The 25,000-nt window shown below is 47.0% G+C and overlaps 1 protein-coding gene, 1 long non-coding RNA gene and 1 other non-coding gene across 4 annotated transcripts in view; 2 read left to right on the top strand and 1 right to left on the bottom strand.

Annotated features, from left to right (window-relative positions):
- LOC112215586 (neuropilin-1a) overlaps positions 1 to 25,000 on the top strand; it is an 82,316-nt gene that overhangs the window by 36,565 nt on the left and 20,751 nt on the right. For both annotated transcript variants that reach the window (XM_024374728.2, XM_024374729.2), the window contains exons 6-9: positions 4,764 to 4,919; positions 7,852 to 8,018; positions 21,262 to 21,417; positions 23,402 to 23,546. In XM_024374728.2, the coding sequence (XP_024230496.1) occupies positions 4,764 to 4,919; positions 7,852 to 8,018; positions 21,262 to 21,417; positions 23,402 to 23,546 (624 nt within the window). The remainder of the gene's footprint in view (positions 1 to 4,763; positions 4,920 to 7,851; positions 8,019 to 21,261; positions 21,418 to 23,401; positions 23,547 to 25,000) is intronic.
- LOC121839604 lies at positions 2,721 to 3,530 on the bottom strand. Its single transcript, XR_006079059.1, has 3 exons — positions 3,479 to 3,530; positions 3,359 to 3,418; positions 2,721 to 3,082 (listed from the first exon to the last, which is right to left on the bottom strand). It is a non-coding gene; the product is annotated as an uncharacterized LOC121839604 (long non-coding RNA).
- Positions 9,060 to 9,136, top strand: trnat-ugu. The gene has a single exon. It is a non-coding gene; the product is annotated as a tRNA-Thr (tRNA).

Genomic DNA, 25,000 nt, shown 5'->3' on the forward strand with positions numbered 1-25,000 from the left:
TCCCCCCCTCCCCCATCTCCCCCCCTCTCTCCCCCTCTCTCTTCCTTACTCCTCCCATCTCCCATCTCCCCTCCTCTCTCCTCCCCTCCTTTCTCCTCCCACCAGGACCATAGAGACATACAGAGACACAGAGTTCACAACAGAGCATTTAACATTTTCATAGTGCCGTTGAGTCATGCAGATCATTTAGGAGATGCCCCCCCTCCTCCCACCACCACACACACCAGGCCATCCTACACTGGATGGTAGAGGAGTCATGCCCTTTCCCCCTAAACCCCAGTTCATACACCCCCCTTTCTGTGTTATAATGCTGAATCTGAGCCATCAGACCCTGTCCTGGTGAACCCCCTCTCCCTTTCATCTGTGTGTCTGGATGTAAGGCCTGGTTGTACATGGCATGTCAGAGTGAGCGGAGGTGATAGGTTGAGAGGGGAGCAGAGCAGCAGCCTGACCTTCACTCACCACTGATCACAGGCTTACTAATCAGAGATAAGCACCAGGCCTCCAGACCTGCTTAACATCTAGACAGAGGAACACACACACACACACAATGTGTCACAAACTAATTTAAAGTGCTCAGTGGAGAGTGTCCTGGTTTCACTTTTATTGCATTCTTTTCTTTTGACATTCTCTTATTCCCTTTTTTCCCTTTCTCTCCATTTGTTTCCTCTTTTTCTCAGTGGCTTTTGAGAACTCTCTCCACTGAGGCCAGACCATACCCACCTCAACACTAAACCAGGCCAGACCATACCCACCTCAACACTAACCCAGGCCAGACCATGCCCACCTCAACACTAAACCAGGCCAGACCATACCCACCTCAACACTAAACCAGGCCAGACCATACCCACCTCAACACTAACCCAGGCCAGACCATGCCCACCTCAACACTAAACCAGGCCAGACCATACCCACCTCAACACTAAACCAGGCCAGACCATACCCACCTCAACACTAAACCAGGCCAGACCATACCCACCTCAAAACTAAACCAGGCCAGACCATTCCCACCTCAACACTAAACCAGGCCAGACCATACATCACCTCAACACTAAACCAGGCCAGACCATACCCACCTCAACACTAAACCAGGCCAGACCATACCCACCTCAACACTAAACCAGGCCAGACCATACCCACCTCAACACTAAACCAGGCCAGACCATACATACCCACCTCAACACTAAACCAGGCCAGACCATACCCACCTCAACACTAAACCAGGCCAGACCATACCCACCTCAACACTAAACCAGGCCAGACCATACCCACCTCAAAACTAAACCAGGCCAGACCATACCCACCTCAACACTAAACCAGGCCAGATCATACATCACCTCAACACTAAACCAGGCCAGACCATACCCACCTCAACACTAAACCAGGCCAGACCATACCCACCTCAACACTAAACCAGGCCAGACCATACCCACTTCAACACTAAACCAGGCCAGACCATACCCACCTCAACACTAAACCAGGCCAGACCATACCCACCTCAACACTAAACCAGGCCAGACCATACATCACCTCAACACTAAACCAGGCCAGACCATACCCACCTCAACACTAAACCAGGCCAGACCATACCCACCTCAACACTAAACCAGGCCAGACCATACCCACTTCAACACTAAACCAGGCCAGACCATACCCACTTCAACACTAAACCAGGCCAGACCATACCCACCTCAACACTAAACCAGGCCAGACCATACATACCCACCTCAACACTAAACCAGGCCAGACCATACCCACCTCCAGACTAAACCAGGCCAGACCATACATACCCACCTCACAACACTAAACCAGGCCAGACCGTACATACCCACCTCAACACTAAACCAGGCCAGACCGTACATACCCACCTCAACACTAAACCAGGCCAGACCGTACATACCCACTTCAACACTAAACCAGGCCAGACCGTACATACCCACCTCAACACTAAACCAGGCCAGACCGTACATACCCACCTCAACACTTAACCAGGCCAGACCATACATACCCACCTCAACACTAAACCAGGCCAGACCATACCCACCTCAACACTAAACCAGGCCAGACCATACATACCAACCTCAACACTAAACCAGTCTTTGAGCACTCTCTCCACTGTGGCCAGACCGTACATACCCACCTCAACACTAAACCAGGCCAGACCATACCCACCTCAACACTAAACCAGGCCAGACCATACATACCAACCTCAACACTAAACCAGTCTTTGAGAACTCTCTCCACTGTGGCCAGACCGTACATACCCACCACAACACTAAACCAGTCTTTGAGAACTCTCTCCACTGTGGCCAGACCGTACATACCCACCTCAACACTAAACCAGGCCAGACCATTCATACCCGCCTGAACACTAAACCAGGCCAGACCGTACATACCCACCTCACCACTAAACCAGGCCATACCATACATACCAACCTCAACACTAAACCGGTCTTTGAGAACTCTCTCCACTGTGGCCAGACCGTACATACCCACCTCAACACTAAACCAGTCTTTGAGAACTCTCTCCACTGTGGCCAGACCGTACATACCCACCTGAACACTAAACCAGGCCAGACCATACATACCAACCTCAACACTAAACCAGTCTTTGAGAACTCTCTCCACTGTGGCCAGACCGTACATATCCACCTCAACACTAAAACAGGGCAGACCATACATACCAACCTCAACACTAAACCAGTCTTTGAGAACTCTCCACTGTGGCCAGACCGTACATATCCACCTCAACACTAAAACAGGGCAGACCATACATACCAACCTCAACACTAAACCAGTTTTTGAGAACTCTCTCCACTGTGGCCAGACCGTACATATCCACCTCAACACTAAACCAGTCTTTGAGAACTCTCTCCACTGTGGCCAGACCGTACATATCCACCTCAACACTAAACCAGTCTTTGAGAACTCTCTCCACTGTGGCCAGACCGTACATATCCACCTCAACACTAAACCAGTCTTTGAGAACTCTCTCCACTGTGGCCAGACCGTACATATCCACCTCAACACTAAACCAGTCTTTGAGAACTCTCTCCACTGTGGCCAGACCGTACATATCCACCTCAACACTAAAACAGGGCAGACCATACATACCAACCTCAACACTAAACCAGTCTTTGAGAACTCTCTCCACTGTGGCCAGACCGTACATATCCACCTCAACACTAAACCAGTCTTTGAGAACTCTCTCCACTGTGGCCAGACCGTACATATCCACCTCAACACTAAACCAGTCTTTGAGAACTCTCTCCACTGTGGCCAGACCGTACATATCCACCTCAACACTAAACCAGTCTTTGAGAACTCTCTCCACTGTGGCCAGACCGTACATATCCACCTCAACACTAAACCAGTCTTTGAGAACTCTCTCCACTGTGGCCAGACCGTACATATCCACCTCAACACTAAACCAGTCTTTGAGAACTCTCTCCACTGTGGCCAGACCGTACATATCCACCTCAACACTAAAACAGGGCAGACCATACATACCAACCTCAACACTAAACCAGTTTTTGAGAACTCTCTCCACTGTGGCCAGACCGTACATATCCACCTCAACACTAAACCAGTCTTTGAGAACTCTCTCCACTGTGGCCAGACCGTACATATCCACCTCAACACTAAACCAGTCTTTGAGAACTCTCTCCACTGTGGCCAGAGTACATATCCACCTCAACACTAAACCAGTCTTTGAGAACTCTCTCCACTGTGGCCAGACCGTACATATCCACCTCAACACTAAACCAGTCTTTGAGAACTCTCTCCACTGTGGCCAGACCGTACATATCCACCTCAACACTAAAACAGGGCAGACCATACATACCAACCTCAACACTAAACCAGTTTTTGAGAACTCTCTCCACTGTGGCCAGACCGTACATATCCACCTCAACACTAAACCAGTCTTTGAGAACTCTCTCCACTGTGGCCAGACCGTACATATCCACCTCAACACTAAACCAGTCTTTGAGAACTCTCTCCACTGTGGCCAGACCGTACATATCCACCTCAACACTAAACCAGTCTTTGAGAACTCTCTCCACTGTGGCCAGACCGTACATATCCACCTCAACACTAAACCAGTCTTTGAGAACTCTCTCCACTGTGGCCAGACCGTACATATCCACCTCAACACTAAACCAGTCTTTGAGAACTCTCTCCACTGTGGCCAGACCGTACATATCCACCTCAACACTAAACCAGTCTTTGAGAACTCTCTCCACTGTGGCCAGACCGTACATACCCACCTCAACACTAAAACATCACTCGCATTAAAAAAGGCCCAGGAATTTATGACTGGTGCAAAACAGACGGAACCCTCGACCTTGTTTCGTCTTAACAAGGAGTCCCTCTTCCTCTCTCTCTCTCTCTCTCTCTCTCTCTCTCTCCATGCCTCTTTATGAGGTCACTTAGTGAAAACCCTCTCTGGTCTTACATTAATACAGCCCCAGGTTTTAGGGCCTGCTCATAGCTTCATCAACACACTAGTTCTCTCACCTCTGTGTGGGGGGGTATGTGTTTATTGTGTATGAACACCCATGTGACAGGCCTAGGGCAAGCAAATACTGACTTAACTCCTAACTTTACACACACTCCCACCTTCAGCTGTGACCTTGGTAACTGACAATCTCCCTCTCTCTCTCTCCTTCCCTCTCTACCCCCTATCTCTCCACCCTCTCCCTCTCCCCTCTTTCCCCCCTCTCCCTCTCTCCCTCCCTCCTTCCCCTTCTCTCTCTCTCCAGTTGGTCCGTACATTGGGCGGTACTGTGGTCAGAACACCCCTGGTCGTATCATCTCTTATACGGGCATCCTGGCCCTGATAATCAACACAGACAGTGCCATCGCCAAGGAGGGATTCTCTGCCAACTTCACTGTGTTGGAAAGGACCGTGCCAGAAGGTAGGTGACTGTCTATCATCAATGGTCCGATTACAATGAGAGATGCATTATTTTAACTGTCTACTAGGATAAAATGTTTAAAAAAAGATCTACATTTAGCATTTGCTAAAATGACCTTTCACCATGAATGATAAAGCTACAATCCCTTTACATACTGAAACTACCATACACCCCTCCCTACATATGAGGGTTGGTCCCTGTTCCACTGCCACACGTGTAGTTTAATGTGGGACTAAAGTAAGTTAATAAATCATCAGCTCCCAGTCTTTTCATTAAGGAGATGTGATACAAGGCATGGGCCATCTCCCCCAGTTTACGAGGCCTGACTTCAACACAGTGGGCTGTGGGGGCAGAGACACCGGGGGTGGACAGTGCCTCACCAGCCCCCCCAAACAGTCATCTTCGTCCTGGGGCACGGCCCCAATGACCCCAATTTGGGAAATGCTCCGGCTAAACATTTCATTGATGAAACACAACCACCTTGAAGCCCATAAATCTTTCCACAAGCCACCCCTCCAGTCATTCCCCCCCCCCCCTCCGTTGGGTTGTTATGGCGATGACTGGTGTTAAAAAAGCACTAATCATCCCAGATGGTGCTAGGTCCCCCGTGGGGAGTAGTGATATGCATGTGTGCTGAGGTCCCTAGATAGACTCACACAGAGCCTGAGCACAGCCGCATACAGCGATGACTGCCTGTGTCCCTACAGCTCAGCACCATGGCAACGTAAACATAACATGTGTTCAGACTGAACACTAATCCACCAGTATTACATTTATTAGATAGGGACAGATACAATCAAAACACTAATCCACCAACATGAACTCATCAAGTCACTGCATTATTTGACATCTGTCGTACTTACCTAATTATGCAGTTGGCAGCTTTACGACCTGGCTGAATGGATCCTCATATCACAGAGACGGAAGATCAAGTCTCTGACAGTTTTTATCCACTGTGGTGCTCTAGTAGGAATGTATTATTACGCCCTTTGATGTATAATCTATGGGTTTTCCTTTTTACCCCGTACATATTATAAGACTTGTACACTTCAGTCGAGAGGGGGTTGTGTAGGATGGATAAGGTGTTGCTTTGATGGTGATGAAGCAGGCTTGTCTCCTCTCCCTGACAGCCCTGATTTAGGCTGCATAGGGCTCTGGTCAAAAGTAGTGCACTCTAAATGGAATAGGGTGCCATTTGGAACACTTGCCGACTATCTCCCTGATCCCCCAGCGCCACACTTCACGGAATGGGCTGCTGCTTAAAACGCAGGCTGATAGCTTATAGCTGATAGCAGCACACATGATCACATTTACCTCAGGGCTGAAAACCAGAGACTCTTTGTTTACAGTCAGAGGGCAGATAGAAGTTCAACTGGGTCTGGTTGATGTTTATGGAGAGATTCAGATTCCTCCTCCAACATGTTGATAAGAAGAAGAAGAAGGGGGTCTTTCAGAGAAGAGAAGAAAAGAGTGGAATGTGGTATATATATTTTTTCCACTCATCTTTGCATCTCTCTCTCTCTCTCTGCAGTAGTGAGTAAGGTATAGGGTATGCAGCAGTCAGGGACTGTCTATGAGCTAAAACAGATGGTCTCTCCTCATCTGTTTGATGCTGAACAACGCTGATTTACACAATACGTAACTGTGTGTGCCTGCCTTAATGTGTGTGTGTGTGATGTGTGTGTGTGTGCGCGTGTGAGTGTGCGTGCGTGTGTGTGTGTGTGTTTGTGTGTGTGGGGATGTGGGTGTAGGTGGGTGGGTGACTAGAGACAGCAGGGTCAGACTGGGGCCAGGGTCCGAGCCTGACCCTGGGGGTCATAGGGTCAGCGTCTAGACAACTCCGCTACATATGGGACTCCGGGGAATGGCGAAAGAAGAGCTCACCTCTTGACCTGGCCGGTGGTTGTATACTTACACACACACACACGCTCGCACGCGAGCGCACACACACACACACACACACACACTGGCTGACCCTGGACGGTAGCACCATGTCAACATAAACAAGGAGATGCCCTCTATCCTGCTTGGGACAGGGCATTCTGGGAGATTTACGGCCCAGAACACCGACAATAAACGTGCCCTAACACCCCGAGGGACAACAATATTAGGAAATGTGCACCATGTGCGAAACACATAAACTGCCTACAGGGAGCTTTAAAGTAGAGATGAACCAGCACCAGAGGAAAAACTACTAGCTCAACTTTAATGCATAATAGTTTCTCTTTTCCGATTACAGGTTACAGTGAACTTAGCCCTACACTGAATGTTTTATGACTAAAGCTTTATGTCTTGATGTAGCACCACACTTTCACTGTGCTTGCCTTCCATTTAAAGCCTCTGTGTGTGGTAGTGGGAGAGAGGAACTGGAAGCAAGGATCTGCTGAGCTGAGGCGGCACTGATGTGGCTCTTTATTCCGGCCACCAGAGTACCAGCCCAGACCCTGCCACTGAGTGTCCCTCTCCCCAGGGACCAGCTCTGTTTTGGGGGTTGATGTGTGCTCTGGCCTGGGATGACTGGATGGTGCTTTCAGCTCTAAATTTACACAATCTCTCTCCCCTTCTTTCCCACCACTTCTCCCTCTCTCTCTCTCTCTCTCTCTCTCTCTCTCTCTCTCTCTCTCTCTCTCTACATCTCTCTCTTTCTACCTCTCTCTCTCTCTCTCTCTCAATCTCTCTCCCTCTCTATATCTCTCTCTCTCTCGCTCTACATCTCTCTCTTTCTACCTCTCTCTCTCTCAATCTCTCTCCCCCTCTACATCTCTCCCTCTCTCTCTCTCACTACATCTGTCTCTCTCTCCCTCTCTTTCGCTCTCTCTCTACATCTCTCTCCCTCTCTCTCTCTCTCTCTACCTCTCTCTCGCTCTCTCTCTACCTCTCTCTCGCTCTCTCTCTACCTACATCGCTCTCTCTCTCTCTGTCTCTCTCTCAGACTTTGACTGTACAGACCCGTTGGGTATGGAGTCAGGGGAGATAGCATCAGAGCAGATCGTAGCTTCATCCCAGTACAACCCTGGCTGGTCCCCGGAGCGAGCCAGACTCAACTACTATGAGAACGCATGGACACCAGGAGAGGACAACAACAAAGAGTGGATACAGGTACAGTCTGCACCATAAGCACAAAGTAAAATATAACATTCTGCAGATGCTTTTATCCAAAGCGTGCATACATATTCGTATGGATGGCCTCAGCCAATCTTAGCGTGGCTAGCTCCATGCTGTACCAACTGGGCCACGCGGGACCGCCATGTGTCCCAAAGTCATCATAGAATTTCTCAAAGGTGGCTAATGTCTCATGATAAATAAGTGAAGAGAAAGGGTGTGTTTATAGCAGTAAAAAAAAAAGTTCATTACCATGTAAGTAATATGGTAGCTGTAACTTTTCCAAAGTCATCCACCCAAAGCTGCTTGAAGACAAAACAACCACAGGCTTTTTACAAGTCTTATTGAAGCTGAATCCCTGTCTGTACCCGGGTGTGTCCAAAATGGCACCCTATTCCCTATGTCGTGCACTATTTTTGACCAAGTCAAAAGTAGTGCACTATTTGGTGAATACGGTGCCATTTGGGACTCAGATCCAGAGTGGTGACTATAGTGGAGTTGACTCTCCTTCCTGGTCCAATCCCAGAAGTCTGTCTGCTCTGAGGACACCCCTGTGGCATGCTGGGTACATCTTTTAAGGTGATCCAGAAATCTGGTGATTAATTTATGCTTCCTGTGGAACTCCAGGCTAGCTGTGGATTCCAGACACTCCACAAAGTCTCTCTCTCTCTATCTCTCTCTCTTTCTCTCTCTCTCTTATCCGCTGTGGTTACTGCCCCGGGGGACATATCCACCAACACACACGCATGGTTATCATAGGGTTTTACTGTACTGCATGTGTGCTGGGATCTGCATTAACATTCACAGACAGAGAACTTAATATGAAAAGACTGGAGCTCTGTCTCTGATCCCAAAGGCACTGCTATGTCACATACCCTAGAGCCTGTTATTGTGTTGAAGTGGTTACCCCACTGACCCAACCATACACTACATTACCTATACAAGTTATTTTATGATAGTCCGTCCACGCGTCGCTGAAAAGTTGAAAGTTTGCCTCGACTGTACGTATGTAGTCCTCAAGAGGCTTTATAATAGTCCACTGGTGTGGCTCAGTTGGTAGAGCATGGTGCTTGTAATGCCAGGGTTGTGGGTTCAATTCCCATGGGTGACCAGTATGAAAAAGTACTGAAATGTATGCTCTTGCTCAAGATAAGAGCATCTGTTAAATGTAAAGCTGGCTTGGAGACAGATATTTTAGGCTTTCCCAAAATATTAGGTTTTCCTTATTGCTATGAAAATATTGTCCTGAGGGCCCCTGTTGCCCCTTCCAGACTAATTGAATTCAAGGAGTGGGAGTGTGTTTGTTTTTGTGTGTGTATGTCTGTGGAGGAGGCCCTTGGCTCTGTGCTCTGTGGGGGAGTGGGAGGGGAGCCCTGGGCCTGGCAGGGGCCCATTGTACTGGAGAGAAACCAACGCCTGTGCCCTAAATGACACCCTATTCCCTATACAGTAGTGCACTACTTTTGATTAGGACCCATATAGTAGTGCTCTGGCAAAAAGTAGTGCCATTTGGGATGCATACACACACTCCCGTCCCAGACTACTTCCTGCAGCAGTTCCTTTAGAGGAGAGGGTTAAAGTTGTGTGACGTTGATTGTCCCTCAGAGGGGAAGTTACACAGTTAAGCCCTAAGATGTTGCATCTATTGGGACATAGAGGAGGTCAATGATTGACAGGACACAGGTTCATACTGGAGATAGGCACAACTTCATTGTCATGAGTCCTATCAGGTCTGGACATAACCTGTGAGTTTGACCAGAGAGCTATGACCATAGAGATCCTATGGCTTAGTTTCATCAACAATCAAGATGCAATCATGATTGATAAGTGGAAGGATAAGCAGTTTCTAAGAAATACTGTAGATACTATGGTCTTGTCCTTTCCCAGTGTTGCTAGATTCAGCCTATGTGTCCTGAGAGACTTAATTCAGTGGGAATCTGACTCAAATACCTATTTGTGTTAATGAGGACTTATTTAAAACCAGCCCTTTAAACCAAGTGGGCCGTTCTGCTCTGTACTGTTCTGTTCTTCACTGTCTTTCTCTCCTAATGAACGTCTGAATGTGTCTCTCTCCTGCTGTGCTGATTCCAGAGCAAAAGAACAACGATTTGGCACCTGTTCAGAATCCTCAATAGAGTATTGATTATGCTAGGGTTTTTATTTATTTATTTAGAAGCACACTAATTTCATAGTGTAGAGAATCATTGTACCATCTAAACCGCTGAGACATATATTTTCCATCACCCATCATATTGTATTTTTTGCTGTTTGAAGCTGGAGTACAAAACCAAAAGTAAAAGACGCAAAAAACTAAACTTAAGAAAGGGAAGCCTAGAAATAGCGGACATAGAACAGATCTACAGCTTCTTAGACTTTCAATTAGAATGACAGATCTATAGCTCACATTTCTATGTGAATTTGGTCAGGTTGCCTAAAAAGTGACATATGGCAGCTTAAATTGTATTCAGCAGTAAAATACAGCAAGATAAAAAGGGGATATTATCTGTTGGGCGCTCCAAAGCCAGATGACAAAGAAGTGGATGCCTGGCACGTTTGTTTCTACGGTAACAAAGAGTGAATTCCGTGTTGGTATGGTGTGTGATTTATAATTTCTTGAAATCTTTGCCACTGCGCATATATGCCCTCCCTGAGCTCATGAAGAGAGAGAAGTTTCATTATAACAAGTGTTATTAAAAGAATGGGGTTCTTCATTTCTCTTTCATTAAGATTGTCTGAGGGAGGGAGCAGCAGCAACAACAATCTCTCCCCATCGTTAATGGCAGGCGCACTCACGGCACCACGAGACAAATCATCCCTCACGCCTGTTAGATGGATATCAATTCATTATTCATTTAATTAATTCTCTGTATGCAATTTGCACCAGACGGTTTTATTAGCTATTCATGACAGGCAGTGGGGTTTGAGGGGTTGATATCTCAGGCATATTTCTTCTCTGCCTATAGTTTATTCAGATAACATATATCTAGAGCTGGAGAGCGTAGGTTTGTCAACTATTTTAATGCTTCCTCTCATGTTAATGTATTGAGATGAGGAGCAGGGCAACATGGTGGGGTTTCTCCTTCTGTTAATTAGGCTGGTGGGGTTTCTTATGGCTTAGCACGGAGCTCTGGTGGGTTAGCTATTCCTCACACTCTATTGTCCCAGAGGAATAGTCCTTTGGTGTGTGTGTCTGTGTGTGTGTGTGCGCGAGCACACGTGTGTGTGCATGCCTAAATGCGTGTGGGTAGGTGGACAGGCGACCTTTGAGGCTTCTCACATCCACCAGGAAGTGTATTTATAATCGTTAGATAGCTATTCCCCTTTCCATTCCCATGTCAGCCACGTCTAGAGGGAGGTACAGTGAATATCTACCTTTGTGGATCCTCCATCTGTTTGAAGCCCCCAGAAGGGGAATAGTATGGATGTATGTAGCAGCAGGTTGCTGTGATGATGAATGAACTCACCTTTAGCCAGATAGTGTATTTTTGGGTTGGTTCCAATAGGAAGACCTGAATGGTGCGTGATGGGCCTGGTTCCAATAGGAAGACCTGAATGGTGCACGACAGGCCTGGTTTGAATAGGAAGACCTGAATGGTGCGTGACGGACCTGGTTCCAATAGGAAGACCTGAATGGTTTGTGACGGGCCTGGTTCCAATAGGAAGACCTGAATGGTGCACGACAGGCCAGGTTCCAATAGAGAAGACCTGAATGGTGCGTGACGGACCTGGTTTCAATAGGAAGACCTGAATGGTGCGTGACGGACCTGGTTCCAATACGAAGACCTGAATGGTGCGCGATCGGCCTGGTTCCAATAGGAAGACCTGAATGGTGCGTGACGGACCTGGTTTCAATAGGAAGACCTGAATAGTGCGTGACGGACCTGGTTCCAATAGGAAGACCTGAATGTTGCTTGACAGGCCTGGTTCCAATAGGAAGATCTGAATGGTGCGTGACGGACCTGGTTTCAATAGGAAGACCTGAATGGTGCACGACAGGCCAGGTTCCAATAGGAAGACCTGAATGGTGCGTGACGGACCTGGTTTCAATAGGAAGACCTGAATGGTGGGTGAGGGCCCTGGTTTCAATAGGAAGACCTGAATGGTGGGTGAGGGCCCTGGTTTCAATAGGAAGACCTGAATGGTGGGTGACGGACCTGGTTCCAATAGGAAGACCTGAATGGTGGGTGACGGACCTGGTTCCAATAGGAAGACCTGAATGGTGGGTGATGGACCTGGTTCCAATAGGAAGACCTGAATGGTGGGTGACGGACCTGGTTCCAATAGGAAGACCTGAATGGTGGGTGACGGACCTGGTTCCAATAGGAAGACCTGAATGGTGGGTGACGGACCTGGTTCCAATAGGAAGACCTGAATGGTGGGTGACATACTAGGAGGAAATACCTTCACCCGTACAGTACATTTGGCCCTCTGACTGAGGGAGGACAGCTATATTTTTGGAGGACATTCACGTTGTCTCCGACCTGAAAACAAAAGCGGAGGGAAGATTTCCTGGTCCCCCTGGGACACTGACGTCACACACACATATACACACAGACACACACGCACACTTCGACGCTGACGCCATGAGGAATGGGCTCTGTCAGGAAAGGAGATAGAGTGGGAGAGAGGTTTTCCCTAGGCCTGAGTGATGCCATAAAAGCAAGATGGCATCACAGAGTCTAACATCTTGCCTCAGACAGCAACCATTGATCTCACACACACACACACACACACACCATGAATAATACATGCTGTCCCTGAGAGAGAAAGTCAATACCTGAAATCATTTCTATCGTCTATCACATAAGGATAAGATACAGGTTATTCATAGTATTCTTCTTTACTGATGAGTTCAATGGTAAATGTTCTCCATATCTGTAGGATTTATTTGCAAACAGGTTATAGCCATAATTATCCATCTTGCGTCATAAGTGCATTATCGGTATTTACAGCATGATCTGTTTTATCTTACACACATCTCGCCGACAACCCAAATGATTTAATCGTAAGTAAAGATCTGGAGACAAAAAAAGAGTGTTCCTTCTCTCTAAGCACTCTGGGAAAGGATGTTGACTTTAATCTTGTTTGTTAGGAGAAAACCAGTTGATGAAAGAGCAGAAAATTAAAAACAATGTTTTCATAAAACTGCCCTAATCTCACTCATTTGGCTTTGGCCCAGTAAAGTCACCAAGTGCAACAGGAAGTAATTATATGTTAACATATGGCTGCATGGAGGAAGGCCATGTCTTTCCCCATGGAAACCGCTAGTACGCAGGCACACAGTGGTGGAAAAAGTACTCTATTTTCATACTTGAGTAAAGATACCTTAATAAAAATGGCTCAAGTAAAAGTGAAAGTCACCCGGGAAAATACTACTTGAGTAAAAAAGAATATATATATATCAAATCAAATCAAATCAAATGTATTTATATAGCCCTTCGTATATCAGCTGATATCTCAAAGTGCTGTACAGAAACCCAGCCTAAAACCCCAAACAGCAAGCAATGCAGGTGTAGAAGCACGGAGGCTAGGAAAAACTCCCTAGAAAGGCCAAAACCTAGGAAGAAACCTAGAGAGGAACCAGGCTATGTGGGGTGGCCAGTCCTCTTCTGGCTGTGCCGGGTGTAGATTATAACAGAACATGGCCAAGATGTTCAAATGTTCATAAATGACCAGCATGGTCGAATAATAATAAGGCAGAACAGTTGAAACTGGAGCAGCAGCACGGCCAGGTGGACTGGGGACAGCAAGGAGTCATCATGTCAGGTAGTCCTGGGGCATGGTCCTAGGGCTCAGGTCCTCCGAGAGAGAGAAAGAAAGAGAGAAGGAGAGAATTAGAGAACGCACACTTAGATTCACACAGGACACCGAATAGGACAGGAGAAGTACTCCAGATATAACAAACTGACCCTAGCCCCCCGACACATAAACTACTACCACATATATATATATACTTAGGTATCAAAAGTTAATGTAATTGCTAAAATATACTTAATATCGAAAGTAAATCATTTCAAATTCCTTATATTAAGCAAACCAGACGGCACGATTGTTTTTTTTTTTAATTTACAGATAGCCAGGACCACACTCCAACACTCAGTCGTCATTTACTAACAAAGCATTTGTGTTTAGTGAGTCCGCCAGATCAGTAGAGTACAGATACACCCCAAACAACTACGTACCTTACACCACTGCATACGCACATACACACACACACACACACACACACACACACACACACACACACACACACACACACACACACACACACACTCTAGCCTGCACTATTTTACAAAGAAAAACAGGTTAAATTCCACTTTTCCAGCCATCAGCCATCAAACAAACACTAATTACTGACTTCCCTGAAAACATTGTCTGCTTCCCAAATGTACTAAACTACTTGTGACCAGGTTCCATAGGGCTCCGGTCAAAAGTAGTGCACTATGTAGGGAATAGGGTGCCATTTGGGATGCAGACATTGCTTTAGCTCTCCAGCCGTTTATCCAGGTCCAGGGAGAAAAGGAAGGAGAGAGAGAGAGAAAAGAGAGAGAGGGGGGAAGAGGGAGTAAGGCAGTGCTGGGCTATGGGCTCATGTCAGCCACTAAAACAACTTGCTCAGCCATATCCTGTTTTCCTATGGACCCACACGGCCCCGTACAGCGGTCAACAGCCGTCCAAATGTGTTTTCAATTATCCATGGTCAGTGGGATGAAGTTTAGCACTCTCGGGGTATGTCCCATATGTCTCCACATTCCCTACCTAGTGCACTAATTTTGACAGGGGCCCTATGTGGGAATAGGGAAGTGGGTGCCATTGTCTTTGTCAATGAGAGCTCTTCAAGCTGCTGGGACCGTCTTGTCATCATGCCAGAGGATGAGTAATTAGAATAATGGGCTTGTAATTAACATCAGCTTCTCTCTGTTGATGAAGTCTGGCTAAAAGAAAGTGGAAGGAGACCGGGATTTGGCTGCCCTGTCAGATCTACTGTACGGTTAAAGCCCCCGACTCCGGACGACACACCGGTGTTTGAGCCCTGTCTGGGCCCCTCTGTCTGTGTCCATCTAACTTCATAATGTACTGTCATTAGAAAAAAAATCCGCTGTACAGTATCTAGGCCTGTCAGCCTCTTGACTGAAATATGTTGTTACTGTATCATAGTGGTCATCCACAGACAAGGCTGCTCCATATCCTGTACCAGGCTTGTCACTGACATGTCCTGATGAAGTCATTCTCTAGTCAGTTCCTTCCTGAGGTCTTGTTGCTTTGTTTCCTGAAGGACGGTGGTCATTAGTCAGTCATCTGTGGTAAGAGTGTAAGCAACCATGGAGGTCATTGTGGTTCCCTCCCAAATTCGCTATTTAGTGCACTGCTTTTGACCAGGGCCCACAGGGCCCAAAATAGTGCACTAAATAGGGGAAGAATGTGCCATTTCAGTTGCGCTCTATGTGTTTAGGGTGATTCAATAGGTAGTAAATCGTTAAAAAAAAAAAAACACCTGAAAGTAGGCTACTGTCTCAGACTGAAAACTGTAATCATTCCACATCGTCACACCGTCACACGCATGCATGCATGCCCGCAAGCACGCGCACGTGCACGCACACACACACACACACACACACACCTTTTATTTTTAGTCATCGTCATACCTTCACCCCACGTTAGACCCACCTCACACATCATCCCTCTTTGTCAGGATAAAATAGATGATCAACCGCTCAGGAAAGACGTGCATAATTTAACGGCACAAATGGCTAAAAATATGCCCGTAATTATGTCAGGTAAACCCTGTGATGAATGGAAGGTCTGAGAAGGAGCTCATAGGTCTCACAGCATTGCAGCGTCTTCGTGATAATCCAATTTTCGTGAAAAAGGAAGGAATTATACTTCAGGCTAATGGACTTTTTTAAAAGCACAAACTAATATTAAAATATAACAGCATCCAGTCAGGTGCTCTACATAGAATTAGAGGAAGAGGCCAACGCTGATGGATCGCTATCTTACACTGTTCAGAATGACTGTAGCCTGGTCCCAAATCTATTTGTGCTGTCTTGCTAACTCGTATGGTCACGCAAACCGTGACACTGACCATTGGCACCAATGGCAAGACAGCACAAACAGATCTTGGACCAGGCCAGTTTAGAAGTACAGTACCTGAACATGTGAGGTAACTGTTTGTTTGTTCTGGATGGCCACAATCTCCCGAGCCTGAGATCTACTGTAGGAAACCTGAGAGACTATCTCTGTCTGTCTGGTCTATGGCTACCAGCTGGTGTTTGACTTTGAAACACAGTGAGAGAATTCCCCCTCTCTGTGTGGTGATCAGTGATTTTCTGGGTTATTTGTTTTTTGAGAGACAGAGAGAGAGAGAGAGAGAGAGAGACAGAGAGAGAGAGACAGACAGACAGACAGACAGACAGACAGACAGACAGACAGACAGACAGACAGACAGACAGACAGACAGACAGACAGACAGACAGACAGACAGACAGACAGACAGACAGAGAGACAGAGAGACAGAGAGACAGAGAGACAGAGAAAGAGAGACAGCGAGAGAGACACACAGACAGACAGAGAGAGAAGGGAAAATGTAGTCTTGTGTTCCCCAGAGTTTCTCGATTATTAATTCAGCCCACACACCAACAGATGGGAAGTCTATTTTTTCCCAGTACACAGTCAGGGGGCAAGGCAGTGAAAGCCCAAACTCTCTGGTACAACTTATTTCATTAAAAACTCCTCATGAAAACTGATTGTAGTATTTTCGCACCAGTTGAATTATGAGGTAGTCAAACAGTGACAAACGGCTTTTGAAGCTCAACAGTTGTTCTCTGATCTGAACACTGTGTTCCCTTCTCTGCTCCAACCCCACCCCTCGGCTCTGCACAACGCTCACCTGACAGCCACAGAACAATGAGTCAACTGTATCCTCAGACAGTGATCCCAAATGGCCTGACCCTAACCCTATTCCCTATATAGTGCACTACTTTTGACCAGGACCCATGGGACTCTGGTCAAAAGTAGTGCACTATGGAGGGAATAGGGTGCTATTTGGGACGGAGACCCAGAGTTCCGTTGACTCACTCCACTATGGAGTGGATCTGATGACCGGTGGATGACGATTATGACAATGTCTGACACAGTCTGTGGGGATGATGATGATAAGAGGATGAAGTCATGTCATTGAACTTGAGGAACACACACACACACAAACACACACACACACACACAGTCTGATGTGGTGAAACTCCCTATGTTAATCTAATTGCACCAACAGGCTCAACTGACTGTGGGCCTACAAGGTTGAGCAACGGCATTAATGCTGTTTCTGCTTCTCTGCTTCCATTAGTCAGCGTAATGACTGGATACACACACACACACACACACACACATCAGTAGGCTAGGTGAGAGAACAGAACAGTATTCACCATTCCTTTAGTAGGAACAGGGAAAACTCTGAGAGAAAGAGTGGGAAGACGACAGAGAGAACAGAGGAGAAAGAGACGTGATTTCCCATTCAGCAGGATACTGATGATGTGCTGTAATTGTCTGGTTTTCTTAACAGGCCATTTCGTGGGAAAGGGGTGTGTGTGTCCCTGTAGATATGAATTACAACAGGGGACCAGATTGTATTGTGTCATTTGTCTCTGAGTGGGCACCGCTCCAAACACACCCTGGCTTTTCTCGAAAATCACAGTCGTAAAAAAAAAAAGTTAATGAAAATGAGCGTGTTTCTGTAATGTCAGCACGACGTGGTTATTATACTTGACACTCTTTCAGACAAGGATTACATCACCCATTAACGATGATTCACACGTTTTGCCAATTCACTAAGAGTTCGATAGCAAATAATCTATCACCTAAAAAGATATTTTCCTGGCTTTGCTGCACACACCCACACACACACACACACACACACACACACCCACACACGCACACACACACACACCCACACACGCTCCCACTATTTAAAAAAGTTCCAACAGCACGTTGGTTCAACTGGTAGAGCAGTTGGGTTTGGGTGAGCTATGCCATCTATTCCTCACACACCCACACACACTGCGCACGCACGCACACACACACACACACACACACACACACACACACACACACACACACACACACACACACTGCACACACACTCCTCCGTGTTAACTAAGTCCCAGCATGAATCATTATACCTCATTGTTTATTTTCTCTCTATTATTCAGCCGTTATTCTTTCAGCTCGCCTGTCCGGTATGACTGACCCTGGTCTGTTCGCACTGCTGTGGTTCCCTCCTTGGCTCTGACTGAAACAACAAGTCATTAATAAATCATGTGTCTCTCATTAGCACAGCCCTGTTATCATGCTCACGTCTGTGAAATTGATCCAGTCGGTCTCTTCTCTCCTTACGAGGCAACAGCCTTACAAGGCTCTGTCATTCCCATCCTCAGACCCCCAGCAAAGCAGCCCCAGCCGGCTTCTCTTCTCTTCTGTTTTTTATTTTACTGTCTTCCTTTTGTCTCCTTCTGTTCTGTCCTTTCCTCTCCCTCCCCTCTCCTCCCCTGGCAGTACTCAGTGTACTCTCCAGCCATACATTTTTGAACATGCTAAAAGTGGTCCTACGGGATGAATCAGAGCTCTGGCTGTCTGAGTCCACGGTCTGGAGGTACAGGGCAGAACATGGTGATCAGTTGACTTGTCACTGAGTCATAAAGAAACAGTTTGAAGGAGGCAGAAGGAACCATTTAGCCAGCCAACGACACAGCCTAACTGACTGACTCTGAATGTTCATGACTGTTCTCAATTATAGGGCTGGTGATGCTCTAATTCCATTATTCCATTACGGCTAATAAGGGTCCGATCAGGAGGGGTATCCAAGGCCAAGTCATCCCAAGTCATCCCATTCTCAGTAAGGCACTCTGTCATTGGTCCAGGGCAGCTGTGAAGCTGATGATGATGATGATAATGATAATGATGAAGAGGATGAGGAGGATAGACAGCAGGAGGAGGAGGACTTGCCTCGCCTCTCCCCACTCCTCTCTCATTTCCCCCCATCCAGACCACCCTCCATCTGTACTGGCACATTCTTCCTTCCTCTCGCACCCAGCCATGCGATGGGGATTGTGAATCGTCTGTTATTAAAAAGGAACGCTCTGAAACAGGGGATTTGGATTCTGTCTCTGTTTATGGGGCTAAAGAAATCTGGCCCTTTTTCCATAAGCCCAGTTGAGCTCCTAGGCAGGAACAAAAGTATGTTGTCTTTTTCTCTCTTTTCTTCAAATCCTCCAGAGCGGGCAGAGAACGGAAGTCATATAGAGACCTTTATTCATGCTCTCCCCATCTGGTTTTATCCTTAGCTTCTGCTCCTGAATACATTTAAAGTAGATGAATGACAACGGCATTGCCAATGTATTCACTGTGACGCGTGCGTTTGAGAGAGAGAGAGAGAGAAAGAGAGAGAGAGGAGAGAGAGGAGAGAGAGAGAGAGAGAGAGAGAGAGAGAGAGAGAGAAGCACTGTTCAAGGCTGTATGGATATCTTTAACATGCACTGTGATGCCTGCATTGGTTGGCTGGTGCTCTCGTCGACTGGTTTTAAAAGGCTGATCTCCCCGGCTCTCTCTGCTGATCTCCCCGGCTTTTCCAAATGGCACCATATTTCCTATGAGCCCTTTTCAAAAGTAGTGCACTATATAGGGAATAGGGTGCAATTTGGGATGAATCATTTGCTGTCACACACATCACATGCTGTAGTTGGTGTGGATTCATTAATCTCCACGAGGCCCCGTCTACAATCCATCAGTCTTAAGCCTCCTCTCAATCCAATATCAAAGCTTCTCTCTCACTCTCTCTCTCTCTTCCCACTCTCTCGCTCCTTCTCTCTTTGTCGCTCCCTCTTTTTTTACGCCTCTCCCTCCCTCCACACAGCACCGTAACGAAGCCAGCAGCCCGTTCCCTTCCCACAACTCCCACACAAACAACCCTTCGTTTGATTGACCCCCATGCGTTTTTTACTCCATTGCATCACTCCTTATTAGCCCCAGTGTGGCCAGTCGGAGAGAGAGAGAGAGAGAGAGAGAAAGAGAGAGAGAGAGAGAGAGAGAGGCTATGGACCGTTAAATACTAACAGTGCAGCGTATCCCCGCCACCCGCTACTGGAGGCCTCTCCTACGTGCCCTCCTCTCCTCCCTCAGTCACCCACCAATCTTTCCTCTCCTCCTCCTCTGTTCCGGCTGGGGGGGATGAGAGGTAGGGTTTAAGTGGGCTCCATAGGGGCAGCCCAGCAGATGGAATGTAAGTCCAGAGGTGTTGTTTTGGTCTCTCTGCGCGAGGGACTGGCGAGCCGAAACAGATCTTCCTGTCTCCTCTCAGAGTGGGGGTCTACCCACGTCTGGACTGCTGAATCAATCCAGACCCAGACAAATAGAGCTCCATCCCTGTTAGACAAGCTCGATGGGACATGGACCAGTCTATTTAAGGGGATCCATGGGGAGATGGGGGGGGTGTCAGGTCAGGATGTCCTGGTTGTTCAGAGGAGTACGAGTCACACACGGACAGGCAGCTCCAGGAGGATGGGCCTGCTTCTTTCCCGACAGACAGACAGACATACACAGTCAAGGTATAGAGAGAGCATGATGCTAGACAGACAGACACACACACACACAAACACATACAAACACACACACACACACTGTCCACAGTTCTGATAGAAAACAGTGTAACTGCTCTCTAACCCTGATGCTTGGTAAGCTCCTTCTCTTTAGTCTGTTCAGCATCATGGTCCTTTCAGCCGTACAGACTCTGTTCTGACTCCCTTCTATCCAATAGGCTCTTGGCCCTGTTCCCCCTGTCTGGCAGCCGGCTCGGGAAAATATAATAACATCAGTAATGTTACAGCAGTTCATGATTACTTTATGAAGCTCTGATTTTTTTTATGCAACCTTGTACTATTTGAAATTCAATCTATATCTCCTGTTTAGAATATTAGGAGGCCAATTCCATTCAATATTCACCTTCATCCAATAAGCTCTTGTCTCCCCATCACAGGAAATTAAGTTGAATATCATTCCATACTTCTGCTGTTTATTACATTCTAGTCATAGTTAAATGAGGTGCAGGCTAAAGGTGTTTTCCATTTTTTTACTCTTTTATGTCATCAGTGTTTGGACTTGCAGAACCGTTCTCTTTGCACTAAAACCCAAAGTCTTGCTGTATGTACTGTATGTGCCATTGGATTGTACTGACCGGTCCCTCTCCCTTCAGGTGGACTTGGGTTTCCTCCGGTTCGTGACGGCTGTCGGAACACAGGGGGCCGTTTCCCAGGAGACCAAGAAGACCTACTGGGTCAAGTCGTACAAGGTGGACGTCAGCTCTAACGGAGAAGACTGGATCACCCTGAAGGAGGGTTCAAAACAGAAGGTAAGAGAGATTACTCCTCACCCACTCTGTACCCCACTGCCTACCACTAACGTTGCATGGTATCATAAGCACATCATCTTTTCCTATACTTCAGCACCGTATGTATTACCGCAGTGATACTCGAATCATGTAGCAAAAGCAGAAGACATGCATCGACACCAGTTGAGACACATTTCTCAGAAGACTTACAGAGCTGTGGCACAATGGCCAACCAGACCCAGAATGCCAGTCATGTAAACTCACAACATATACATTTTCGTCATTTAGCAGATGCTCTTATCCAGAGCGATATTTCTGTGCTTTCAGCCAGAGTTGAATTGTGCTCTCCTCCTTAGTATTGGCTTGGATCTCTGCTTCAGCCACACAATATCTCAACAAAAGGGGAATGCCCCTGGTCTGGTCTGGTCTGTGTTCGGTTCTGTCTCTGTGGAACAGCGTTTTCTCCACCATACTATTATCCGCTTAGCGTGGTATGCTAATGCATTGTGTGGGAAACGATTTACAGTGCAGTACTACTGCCTCTCTCATAAAGACGCTACAGTAGTCATTTAGTTGGATGAAGTCATTGTTTACTGTGTGTCAGGCTCTGGTATTTGTCTGAAGAAGGAGAGCGGTTGACAAAGCCTTTAATAAACCAGGAGTGACAGGGATGAATGGAATGGGGAGGAGAGAGAGAGAGAGAGAGAGAGAGAGAGAGAGAGAGAGTGTCTTGACCAGACCAGAGACCAGAGAGTGGCTAACCTAATGATCTGACTGGATCTGACGATCGATCAGTTATCAGCCTGTGAAACAGACCAGAAGGCTCTCCGTCTGTAAACAAACCTCCATTAGTGGGTGTCCACACTCCACGGGCCCATCAAGAGGTTTGTTTGACCAGGCTAAGGATCTGTGGAACCTGTAGGTAGTCACCATTGTGTGTGTGCTACTCACAAGGGCAGCCATGTTTTCCCCATAGCGGCCAGAGCAGCTCTCTTTGTGTCTGTGTCTGTAATATATACCCCCTCCCCCTGCCCCTCAGGCCCAATTATTTTACGACCTCTCCAAAGTACACCGTTTTCTTTTTAAAGCAAGGTGATGTGAAAAGCCCTGTCTCTCAGTTCCGGCCTCTAAAGTGCTTTTGTGAGTAGTAGGTCCTATTTACTAGGTGCTGAGCCTGCAGGTTGAAGCTGTAGTGGGATGGTGATGGTGCTAGCTAGCTGGAAAAAAGCCATTTAATAGTTATTGGTGCGACAGAGGCGCCAGAGAGAGAGGAGCGCCGACCGGCGTGACATATAGGAGAGTGGATGACTCCGTTGACAACCATTACCCAGGAAACAGAGAGAGAGAGGGATGTAGGGACAGTGATAGAGAGGCTTTTGAGCAGACTAATGGTCCCGTTGGCCCTGCCTGCTGGCGTTTTAGCACTGCCTCCGTTCACCTTCACTTCAGCCCAGATGAGCTGTACTGCCACGCAACACACCGCTACTGCTTGGCTAGCACTCTCCTGCCACGGGGTTAACACCACCGTACCACCGGATGCCTACAGAGTGAGACTTAGCCAGGGTGATGTGTGATGGACTGTAGGGTGTTGTCAGCGTGTGCGTGCGTGTCACAGTTGGATACAACTGTAGGGTGAAGGTGTTTGTATATGGTTGAAATTGCAGCTGGGTCACAATCACAATAGTTGGTGCATTATGAACTGGGGTGAATATGGTTCATATCAAAAACGTAGGATGTTTAAGTATGAAACACTCATTTCCATATTCTGTACATGCTCAGGAAATGATACAGTATATAGTATATAGTCTAAAGACAGTAGCCTAATACGAACAATGAAGGGAGGCTGGCCTGCATATGGCCTTGTGCCCCGTCATTGAGCTCTGTTTCTGGAGCACTGTGTGAGGCGAGGCCAAGGCCTCAGTTGGCCCAGTAGGCCTCTCTCCTGGTGGCTCTACTACTACACTAAACCATCTCTGTGAATAATGAACTGCTCCTCTCCTCCCAGGTTTTCCAAGGGAACACCAACCCCACAGAAGTGGCCAGGAAGATGCTTCCCAAAGCCACGCTCACCCGTTTCATCCGGATCCGGCCTGTCGCCTGGGAAACAGGCATCGCTCTGCGCTTCGAGGTGTACGGCTGTAAAATATCAGGTCAGTACCATGGAGATCCCAATGCTTCACACTCTATATCTCTCTGTCTGGCAGCCAGACGCTACTTAACGTCACTCAGCGTGACATAGGGGCGGCAGGTAGCCTAGTGGTTAGAGCGTTTACATAGCAGATCGGTATATCCAGTTCGCTACTTGACCAAAAGTATGTGGACATGCATGTCGCATATCTCATTCCAAAATCATGGGCATTACTATGGAGTTGGTCCCCCCCTTTGCTGCTATAACAGCATCCACTCTGTGAAGGCTTTCCAGTAGATGTTGGAACATTGCTGCGGGGACTTCCATTCAATCACAAGAGCATTAGTGGGGTCGGGCACTGATGTTGGGTGAATAAGCCTGGCTCGCAGAAGGCGTTCCAATTCATCCCAAAGGTGTTCAATGGGGTTGGAATTTGGAAGCACCAAATCGTCTAGAATGTCATTGTGTGCTGTAGCATTAAGATTTCCCTACACTGGAACTAAGGGACCTAGCCCGAACTGTGAAAAACAGCCCCAGACCATTATTCCTTCTCCACCAAACTTTACAGTTGGCACTATGCATTGTGTACGGCTGCTCGGCCATGGAAACCCATTTCATGAAGTTCCCGACAAACAGTTCTTGTGCTGACGTTGCTTCCAGAGGAAGTTTGAAACTTGGTAGTGAGTGTTGAAACCGAGGACAGATTATTTTTACGCGCTAAGCGGTTCAGCACTTGGCGGTCCTGTTCTGTGAGCTTGTGTGTCCTGCCACTTCACTGCTGGGCCGTTGTTGCTCCTAGATGTTTCCACTTCACAATAACAGCACTTACAGTTGACCGGGGCAGCTCTAGCACGGCAGAAATTTGACAAACTGACTTGTTGGAAAGGTGGCACGTTGAAAGTCACTGAGCTCTTCACTAAGGCCATTCTACTGCCAATGTTTGTATATGGAGATTGCATGGCTGTGTGCTCAATTTTATACACCTGTCAGCAACGGGTGTGGCTGAAATAGCAGAATCCACTAATTTGAAGGGGTGTCCACATACTTTTGTATATATAGTGTAATACCATATTGGCCTACTGTAACATACTGTATGTAGTAGGACTATATTACAGTATGTTACACCAAAAACACCTCCTCAGTCATTTCTTGGCTGAAGCTGAATAGTCCAATATTCTTTCAACAATCATTAAAACTCAACAGTGCACACACTACAGGCTATACTTAGATTGAATCAAAATAGACCTACAAGAAATGCTAATATAGTCGTTTGTTCGCGCCATCTGCTTTAATTCGCTCAAGAAACAGTCATTCTAGAAGCTCTAAATGCATCTTCCCATGAAACTGATTGACTTCAAGTGACTGGCATGCAGTTTGGGCATTTCACCTGTAAAACAGGAAGAATTATCATTCACCATTGACAGATGATGGCCTACTTTGAAACGAGGAATGCCTAACTTGGTGTTTGAGGTGATA

This window comes from Oncorhynchus tshawytscha, linkage group LG16 (genome assembly GCF_018296145.1).
Source record: "Oncorhynchus tshawytscha isolate Ot180627B linkage group LG16, Otsh_v2.0, whole genome shotgun sequence".
NCBI lineage: Eukaryota > Metazoa > Chordata > Actinopteri > Salmoniformes > Salmonidae > Oncorhynchus > Oncorhynchus tshawytscha.